Here is a 10,240-nt window from a genome sequence, read left to right as displayed (position 1 = left end):
AAGCCTGCTTAACTCCGATTCCATCCTCAGATCTCACCTTACACCTCCTAGCCTCAGGAAAACCTTTACATCCCCAATCATCTTAATTACCCCAAACTGTGACAATCCAAACTAGTTCAGTTAGCTGCAAAACCTGAGGTTAGTTTCAGGCTTGATTCAGGAAGAAATCACCAGATTTATCTGATTGCCTCTCCACCTCTAGACCCCATTTCCCTGGGCTTGGCTCCATAGAGAAGCTCAACCTTCACGGTGTTAAGATGGCTGCAGCTGCTCCAGCAACTTCATTCACCTTCAAATCCAGTAGGAAGAGGGAAAAGACCTCTCTAAGAGGATTCCAAACAGTGTCCCAGATTCAGTCCTATTGGCTTGGGTTATTTGACTCCAGGCACTTGCCTATTTTAAAGCCAGGTATTGTCACTGAGACAATGCAATGCTCTGATTGGCTAGGACTAGGTCCGGTGCCACCCCTAAGACTAAGAGTTCACATGTGGGTTGGGTCCAGCACCCCCTTCTCTACAAGCTGTTTTGACAGCCAGATAAGATAACCTCTGTGAAGTGTCCAGCTCTGGTTAGGGGAGGGAGGATCTGGGCACAAGGGGAGAATCTGGAGGGAAGAAGATTGAGGGCAGAAGCCCAGGAGAACTTCCACTGCCCATCACAGCAAGACTGTGAAGGAAGGCAAAGGATAATAATAGTTTTTAAGTTAAACTCCTCTCATTTTCTAATCAAACGTGTCCTAGCATGGGCCATCCTATAAGGGAATTGTATGTAACCGTCATGGCAAGAGCACTGAGATTTCTTTAGTTTCCAAGCACACCTTTAGTCCCCCAGCTGTTTGCACTAGGGAAAAAACCCTTAAAGCAGAGAGGGCCCTGGGTGCTTTTCATAGGCTTGGCAAGACAGGTGAGTCAGGGCTGGGCTTTGCCCTGAAGTTAGAAAGAAAAAGACACAAAGGTTAGGGTTGAATTGAGTAAAGTCGAAAGGCCAGAGATAGGGAGAAAACACACCCTGGGGTGACAATTAGAAGTTTAGAAAGCAGCTCTGTGACTCCTCTGTCCAGAGGCAAACTCACCCCATTGACTGGGGTTTAATTGTTAAGTAACCTCTTCAGAGCCCTCTGGAGCATGCACCCTGGGGTGGAAGCCAACAGGAGGTGCGTAGCAACATTGAGGTGAGCTTTTTGAGAACGGAGGCTGTCTAGGCTGATGCACTTACATCAGGTGTAGGGAAGACCCTTCCCTGCCTTCTGATCTCCTGTCACTTAGGTCTAGACAGAGAGGCCTGATTTAGGGTCTTTTGAAAATGACAAATCTCTTTTCTTTTCCTTCTGAGCACTGGCTTCTCACCTTCAGGTCCTCTGTCACTGCCCTAGGCTCAGCCTTCCTTGTGCACCCCCACCCCAGCTCAATGAATGTGGCTTTCCCGGAGCCTATTCCAGCCACTTGCACTTAACCTCCTTATAATCTCTTCACCTACTTAATGCTCATCATACTTTATAATTACTATTTCAAATTATTATTATTTATTTATTATTTGTTGTTCCACAAGAGACTGTAAGCTTCGGAAGAAGGGCATCTTGTTTGTTCCCAAGCTTGACTCCCATGAACTTGGCAGAGAGTGAGCGCTGATAAATGTGGCAGCGAGGCAGGGATGGAAGGAGCATGCCTTGTTTTCCATCACTTCAGTTGGCCCGCACCCCACAGAAATTACACAGTAAATCCTAGGAAGGACTTCCACCAATTTGGCTTCCAAGGACCACCCAGGCAAAGCCTTTTAACCCTTCCGCACGGATCTCTTCAGGTATGTCACCAAACCAACGGACTCTCCCAAAAGAACGTCCGTATACACTCAAAACTCTGCTTACAACCTGGGGGTCTGGAGACTTCTACCACCCCAGGTAAAAACTCCAGACGTAAGAAAAATCAAGTGGAGAAGAAGACTGAAGACTTGACGCCACAGCGTCTTCGGAGAGACATCTTATAAAACCGGGCCTGTAGAAAGCAATCTGTGTCCTTGGATTGCAGGATTAAAGGATATAAAGAAAGAAAGAAATCGGGGCAAGTAGTTGCTTCTAGCTCCGGATGTGCCAACCACTGCTTCTCCTCGCGGTTTAGGACTAGCCTGCCTCTGCCACTTTCCCTAAGTGTATTCGCAAGGGCCAGGGCAGATACACGTTTCTCAAATAAATGAATGACACATTCCCCGGGCAGAATCCGGAAAGCAGCCCCCTCGGGGCTCCCTGCTCAGCGCTTCCCAGTGCGGGGGTGCAGAGGCGCACGGCAGGTGCCAGTGCACCTGCTGCCGCCCGCGGGGCGCCGGGCTGGGAGAGCCGCAGCGCGGGGCCGGGGGAGTGGGGAGAGGAGGAGGGGGAGGAGGAAGTGGAGGAGGGAGGGGAGGAGAAAGCCGGGGAGGAGGGAGAGGAGGAGCGGGGAGAGGGGTAGGAGGGAGAGGGGAGGAGCGCGGGGAGGAGTCTGCGAACTTTCCGTTCGAGGGCATTGTGGGAAGCAGCCATGGTCTGAGGCGGGCACCTCACCTGTCAGCCGCGCCCGGCTCCTGCGCTCGCCTTGCGCCCTCGTGACCACCGCGCTCGCCGCTCGCTGCTCGGCGGGCGGGGTCGGCGGAGGCCCGGCCACCATGGTGAGTGACCCGGGAGTGCGCGCCGGCGGGAGGCACCTGCGGCGGCGGGGCCGGGGGTGGGGGGAAGCCGCGAACGGTTCCCAGCCCGCGCGCGCCTGCGGTCCAGCCGCCGGACGGGGCGGACGCGCGGGCCACCCGGGCGGACGCGCGGGCCACCCGCGGCCACGAGCGCAGCTCCTTCATTCATTCTCTCGCTCGCTGAGCGCGTCGCGCGTGCGGGGCACGGGACCAGGCTCCCGGCGTCGCGGGGGACCCGGCGGACCTGTGCTGGGGGGGGGGGACTTACATTCTCAGAGGAGGCTGCGGGTGCGCGGGGAGACGTGTCGTCTGCCGGGAATAAAAGGGTACCTCTGCGAGTGAGCGCTCTGAAGTCTCCGCTACGACCGGTTGGAGGGGTGGAGGTGGCGGGGAAGGCCTCTTTGGGGAGGGGACGTCTGAGTTGTTGGAGGTCCTGAAGGGGCCCTGCCCGTAGTGGGCGCGGACAGAGCGAAGGCCCGAGAGAGAAGAAGCCCTGGCTTGTATCAGGAAGATAGATGGAGGCCAGAGAGCCGGTTGAGGCAGGTCCTAGAAGCCAAGTTTGAAGGAGTTTGGGTTTTATTCCCACGGAGTTGAGTCTTGGGAGAGTTTTAGCAAGATCACAGACCTCATTCCTTCTACATTGGAAAAAAAATGCTTCAAGCTGTTGGTGGAGAGTGAACTGGGGTGTGTGTGAGGAGGGGTGTCCATGTAGAAACAAGGAGACACAGGGAGAGGAGTTTTGGTGCTCCAGGTGAGAGATCCTGGCTAGCAGTTGGATGAAAACAGTAGCTTCCCACGCCTCTACCAAAGCCTTCAGTCCGGGGTTTGTGTTTTGGGAGTACAGGGGTCCCACTTCCCCAGGTGACTTCATTTCCCAAAAGAAAGCAGGAACAGAAGTGACCTGCACTCTGAGGACTTGAGCCCCCACTTCAGGCAGGAGTGGGAGCGCCTGTGGGTTCAGAAAATCGGTGGGGAAGGAGTGCAGTGGGGTGCTCAGCCCCTGGACAGGAGGCCACAGATGCTGGTTCCTGCAGGAGGTCTGGTTGCACAGACTAGAGGTGCCTCGGTTGTTTGCTGAGGGTTCCTTGTAAGGACAGTGGGATGCAAAAAGAAGGCTGTAAATAATGGAGCAGCTCTGTTGCTCCGGTTTCCCGAGGAACACCGTGACAGTGTGCCTAGCTCGCCGTTATCATTTGCGGAATACGGCCCTAGCATTTCTGAGTACCAAATGCTACTTCCACCCTGAGAGCAGGGGCAGGATCCTTGCTCTAGACGGTACTTGCTGTGGAGTTTTCTTTTTCCTTGCTGGTGTCATATAATCAGGTAGTCAAAAATATGTGAAGTTTCCCTAGCTTTTCCACCAGGCCTTGCCCAACAGAAATGTTCATATTATTATTGAGCACTTGATGGGCCGGGTGGGATGCTCAACCCTTCCTGTTCACCGTCTCAGGCAATCCTTGCAGCAACCGGATAAAGGTAAGTATTATGCTCTTTGCCTTTTACCTGCTCTGACCTGTTTTAGCAATGTGTCCTTGCACAGTCCCCTTGACGTCTCTGTGCCGGTTTACTGATTTGCAAAATGGGGATAATAAGAAGGAGTTCTCCAAGTGCAGTCTGGGGACCCTAAGGAGTCCCTAAAATTTTTCAGAGGTCCGCAAGACCCAAGTATTTTCATAATAGTTCATAATAGCACTATGATATTATTTGCCTTTTTCATATTTGTTCCCTATGTGACTCACTGTGGCGTTTGCTTGAGGCCAACATGCCCTGGGATAGTGTGACAGTTTGGAAAGCAGAAGCAGCTCAGAGCCCAGCTGCCTTTGATTGAGCCGCACATGAAGGGGATTTGAAAAAACTGTTCCACTCTTCTCACAATTTTTTTTCTTTTTTTTTTTTCTTTGGAAAATATTGTGACTGTCCATGAGAAAGTCATTTCTGTTAATGTGTAATACTACTTAAAAATGAATTAGTAAATATCTAAAAAATTTTCCCATTTAAATGTATATTACAGTACGTACCAAAGGAAACAACTTATATGAATAAAAGGTCTTGGGGGCCATCTATTTTTAAGAGTGTAAAGGAGTCAGAGACAGGCTCTGTGAGTTAATGCAAGTGAATGAGTTTAGAGCAGCTTTGCCCACTGTAAGAGCTCAGGGACTATGGCATCTTATCTGTTCTTCCTGCCACGAGGTAACCCCCCTCCCCCAGCAGCTTTGGCCTTTCCTCGAGGGCCACTTGCTGACTCCTTGTTTTTCTCCTGCTCCATTCCTGACTGTTGCCAACTCTTACTCTAGGAAACTGGAAGATGGCTTACAGCATCCCGCCTGCTACCTCCCCAAGGAAAGAGTTCTTCATTCCCTTGTGTGGGTGGTCCAGATTTCTAGCACAGAGACTTCATACCTCCTGAATCTTGGGACTGTGTTTGTATCTGGAGTATCTTGTTTGAATCAGCTTTGTACTTCTGCACCCTGGCTTTGTTTTTGAAACCTCTGGCATGGAGAACAACGTAGGGTTATTGTGTTTCAAGGAATCCCGTGGTTTCTGAGCCCAGTGTATTTAAACATCTTAGCGGGAAGAATTTACTATTGAATGGCTGACAATGTTGTTGGAAGAAGGAGGATTTTCTTTTATTTGTTTCTTTGTTCTGTTTTTCTGTAAAAAGGTAGCGGTGAGGATTTAGAGGGTGATGTTTAAAAAGCTGTGGGAACACCTTTAGTAAAAACGCAAGTCAGTTTTGCTCTATCTAGTCTGTATGCTTCTGAAAAGTTGAAGTGACTTTTTAAACCACATTGTCAACAAAATAGAGGAATTACCCATTGAAAGAAGCTCAGAGTTTTTTGAAATATGAATCATCTTGTGTTGCAGAGCCAGTTCTCATAATGGATGTTGTTTATCCCAAGTGAGATTTGCTTACACTAAAAAAAGAAGGAAAAAATGGATTCGTTGGTGTGATTTTAAATCTTTCTTTAGAGAGAGAGAGAGAGAGAGCACTTCCCGAGCTGAACTGTGAAGCCATTTCTTTATCAGAACTGTTGTTAGTTGGAAACAGCATGAGTGCACCCTTTCCCTAAATCAAGTAATTCAGAGTTGCTCGTGTTCATCCTCATCTCATTGTATGATGTGGGAACTGGAAGGGTGACGAGGAGTGCAGAGGCTGAGCGGGGAGAAGTCTAACAAGAACCTGGATCCTGCTGTGATCCCTCTCTCCCCACCCAGTGTATCAATTTAATTGTCCCACCTTAAGGGAATTGTAATAAGTGTGTAGTTATTTTGATAGTTTAAGTTGTAGTTCGAGGGTGAAGTCGTTTATTATAGTAATGAGTGCCTTCCTGCTCCCAGACTTGGTTTGGGCTACTGGCCAGAGGTGAGTGTGGCCAGGGGTGAGTAGAGGGGGTTGGGAATAGGGGAGGGAATTGCCCCTCTGTGGTATTCAGTTGTCCCCAGAGGGTAAACCACGACAGCCCTTCTCCAAGGTCTCCCAGCAACATCAGTGAGACTTGTATTTACCCCTCGAAGGAATTTTACTTTTGAGTTCCCATGACTGGCTTCTGTGGCAAGTACCATGAATAGCTTGTGATTTTTCTATGGCATTTTACTAACAGCAGCTGGAAGGAAATGGTCAGCAGGTTGTGTATTTCCCACAGGGCATTTTCAGTGTGTCCTTTTGGGTCCCATGAATGATTTCATTATCGACCAAAGTTAACCCTCCTCTTCACTCCACCCCTAACACCAACAAAGAGAACTCCTTGACGAGTCCCTAGAGATAAGCAGTTTTGGGTATCTCCAAGACTCATTCCTTCAATGTCATTTTGTAGTTACAATGGCCAGAGGTTCTCCCAGTGGTCCAAGACTCCCCTGGGGTCACTTCATTCCTGGGTCCCTTACTTGCCTCTGAGAAAGTCTCCTTTCTGGCATATCTTGTTCTTCTCTAATGGAATTCTTTGTTTTCCCCAAAGTATCATAGCCATTGACCCAGGATAAACTCCCGTTGACTACCTGGATCCCCCAGATCCTGTGACAGGAGAGAATGTACACAGAAGCCAGATGCAAAGCCCCTTGAATCCTCTCAGGGCTGGACTTATCTGTCTCGCCAGCATCCTGACCAGCTGGAGAAAATGTGCTCATTATGTGGCTCCTGATAGCAGGATAAATGGTGGATTTTAACTATGAGAAAGGAGTGCTGCAAATTATTTACAGTAGGAATGAAATCCCATTGACTATTATAAGGAACCTGGCCTTTGAAAAAACTCTGACTGAGTCTCAAGCCTGAGAACTCAGATCTGAAATGGCTGTCTCTAAGGAGTTTTTGAAATGTGCCTGGGGGAAAAGAATACAAGCAGTCCTTAGTCTCTCAGTGCGATGGGACACAGACCTATAGTACATTAGGTCAAAAAGGGCATTCAGGATTCCATAACTTAATGTCCTTGATGGATCTTTTCCAGGAGGACTTCAGAGCTGGTAAGAAATGGTGGGTGTGTGGATACTTAAATGCTACAGGAGCTTTCTTTCCACACTGTGTCATTAAAGAGGGGAAACTGGGGCACCTGGGTGGCTCAGTGGGTTAAAGCCTCTGCCTTCAGCTTGGGTCATGATCTCAGGGTCCTGGGATCGAGCCCAGCATCGGGCATTCTGCTCAGCGGAGAGCCTGTTTCCTCCTCTCTCTCTGCCTGCCTCTCTGCCTACTTGTGATCTCTGTCTGTCAAATAAATAAATAAATAAATCTTAAAAAAAAAAAATAAAGAGGGGAAACTGAGGCCATTGCTTGCAAGCTGTTGTGCTTCTGCTCTTTTTTTTTTTTTTTTTTTTTTTTTAAAGATTTTATTTATTTGTCAGAGAGAGAACAAGAGCACGAACAGCAGGAGCAGCAGGGAGAGGGAGAAGCAGGCTCCCTGCTGAGCCGGGAACCCAGGACCCTGGGATCATGACCTGAGCTGAAGGCAGACACTTAACTGATTGAGCGTCCCTCTTCTACTCATTCTTATAGAGAGGGAACAGCAAGGGATAAATGTGACATATACAGATCATCTTAGATTAAAAACCTCTACACAGAATCACGAATGCATTTGGGTCCAAGATGCAAAGTTTGTACAAACTTTAAATATAAAAACCCAAGAAATATCTTGTTTATGGCCAACTGCTTAAGATTAGCACACTACATCTCACAAAAAAGTTGAGCTGGTGTTCTAAGGCAAGGGTCAGAAAAATTTTTCTGTAAAGGGCTGGGTTGGAAGTATTTTAGCTTTGTTGGTCCTCTAGTCTCTGGTATTGTCACTTAACTCTTCTCTTACAGAGTGAAAGCAGTCATGGACAAGATGCAAATGGGTGTGGCTATGTTTTAATAAAACTTTATTTATAAAAACAGGTGGAGGGCCAGAACTGGGCTGTAGGCTATGGTTTGTTGACCTGTGTTCTAAGGTAACTTCCATTACTTCACTGTATATTTGACAAATGAATTGGACACCTGCACTATAACAGGCAGTGCTTCGGGTAGGACTGGCTTTATCATTTGTGGCACCCGATAGAAAATGAAAATGTGGGGTCCCTTGTTCAAAATTACTAAGAATTTCCAGATGACTGCAGAGCATTAAACCAAGTCTAGGATCCTTCTGAACTCAGGGCTCCAGGTAAGGACCCTGTGTTCATGGAAACTAGCCCTGTGTCTAGGCCCCAGAGGTTGCATAAATAAACCGGAAGCTCATGCTTTCCTGGAGCCCATGTTCTTGGCGGGAAGTTCTCTGAACTTTCTAAATATTTTGTATCAATTACACAGAAGAAGCTATTATAAGGCATTGGAAAATCATCATCTCTTTTTTACTCCATGGAAGTTGCGGACATTTCTGACGTGGGCAATGTAGGGACCAATCAGGGCATGTGGAATTAGGAGCAGTCCTGGCCTTGGTGGCTATGTCAGGCTCTGCCATTTCAACCCTTTGTGGCCTAAGGAGGAGGGTCCCTTCATCCAGCCACCTCAGCTGGTTCTTGGTCACTTCCTGAACCAGTTCTGGCTGGACAGAAAGTTCAGGATCCATACCCTTCTCCCAGGCATTGCCTTTGTCCATGTCACATGGAGTCTTGGGTGCCGGACGTTATGGCTTCTTCAGCCCCTTCCTGGTCGGCCCTAAAAATCCGGGTGTGGTATCATTTATCAACATAAATCCTGTAAATTAGCTCCCCATTTGTGTAAAATAAGGCAGATACGCCCATATAGAAACTGGGGACTTCTAGCAGGGTATACAAGAAACAGTGATTCTTTCTGAGAAGGGCTCGAAACATCTAGTGTGATAAAGTTTCACTCTTTATTGTATGCTCTATTCGGCCTTTCAGTTTCCTCTGTTGGAATGTCATATTTTCTAAATTATATAAAAAATGACTTTAAAAAATTTTGTTATTTATATTACTTCTCTAGCAAAACTCTATTTTATTTTCCCCTATTTTTGTAACTTTTTAAGGTTGGATGTGTCTGGAATTTGGATGGAAACAAAAGTTCCCTGAAAATATGCACATGCATGTGTGCACACACATACACACACACACACACATACACAGAGGCTTCTCTAACTTGGGCTCTTGGCCAGATGTCTGAGATTTCTGTTTGTACCTTGCTTTCATGTAAGAATCGAGAATAGCTGAGGGGGCAAAAATCTGATTCATCTCTCTCACTTCAGTGACTCTCAAAACTTATGCTAACAATGTTCAATGTTTCTGGTTGCTTCATAGGACTAAACCATTCAAGTACAGAGATGGCTGTCAGATCACCTGGGGTCGGCCTCTCTGCATTCAATAGAGAGCCAGACATTCCAGTGGAGATTAAGAAGTCATGTCTCTGAAAAAACCCAGAAGCCCCATCAAATGTGGTATCAGATTCCGATTATCACTGAATTATCCTTTTTTTTTTAAAATAAAGATTTATTTATTTATTTATTTGATAGCGATCACAAGTAGGCAGAGCAGCAGGCAGAGAGAGAGAGGGAGAAGCAGACTAGGACCCTGGGATCATGACCTGAGCCGAAGGCAGAGGCTTTAACCCACTGAGCCACCCAGGCGCCCCTATCACTGAATTATTCTGCCCCTAATTTCAGTTTCTGTTGCACACCCCCAGCTTCCCTTGCCTTCCTGAAAAAAAAAGAAAAAGAAAAAAAAAAGGTATCAACTTTTTGTTATGCAGGTGAAACTAGAAAAGACTTGAAAAAAATGTTGACTTTTAAGAGAAGTGTCAGAATTTCATCAGGGGGACAGGACATGCTGTTGGAAGACACATCTCTGTTGTATCTCTGTTGTGTGGATATTTAGCTGCTTGTTCCCTGTGGAAGTGACACAGAGGGCGTTTTGCCCAGCGTGGCGGCCCCCCCCCCCCCCCCCCCCCCCCTGTCTGCAGCCACTTGCAGAGGCGGGTGTCAGATGTCAGGGCAATGTGTCCAGGAAGAGAATGAGGCAGACAGCCTAAGGCCCTGCATGTAAGCTCTGTGATCTTGACCACTCTGCTTATCCCTCTCACACTGGGCCCACTTCCTCAATTTACCTGAAGATCGAACAAGATAATTCAGTCCAAACCCTTTGCGTGAGTCCTGGCACCTAGAACGCATTC

General features: G+C 47.7%; 1 protein-coding gene across 2 annotated transcripts in view; it reads left to right on the top strand.

Moving 5' to 3' along the window:
- The first annotated feature begins 2,496 nt into the window (after nucleotides 1-2,496).
- The window catches only part of AP1S3 (adaptor related protein complex 1 subunit sigma 3), a 57,641-nt gene continuing 49,897 nt past the window's right edge, over nucleotides 2,497-10,240 (top strand). For both annotated transcript variants that reach the window (XM_044241698.1, XM_044241697.1), the window contains exon 1: nucleotides 2,497-2,637. In XM_044241698.1, the coding sequence (XP_044097633.1) occupies nucleotides 2,635-2,637 (3 nt within the window). In that variant the 5' untranslated portion in view covers nucleotides 2,497-2,634. The remainder of the gene's footprint in view (nucleotides 2,638-10,240) is intronic.

This window comes from Neovison vison, chromosome 3 (genome assembly GCF_020171115.1).
Source record: "Neovison vison isolate M4711 chromosome 3, ASM_NN_V1, whole genome shotgun sequence".
NCBI classification, from domain to species: Eukaryota; Metazoa; Chordata; class Mammalia; order Carnivora; family Mustelidae; genus Neogale; species Neogale vison.
This window is presented reverse-complemented; position numbering and strand designations above follow the sequence as displayed.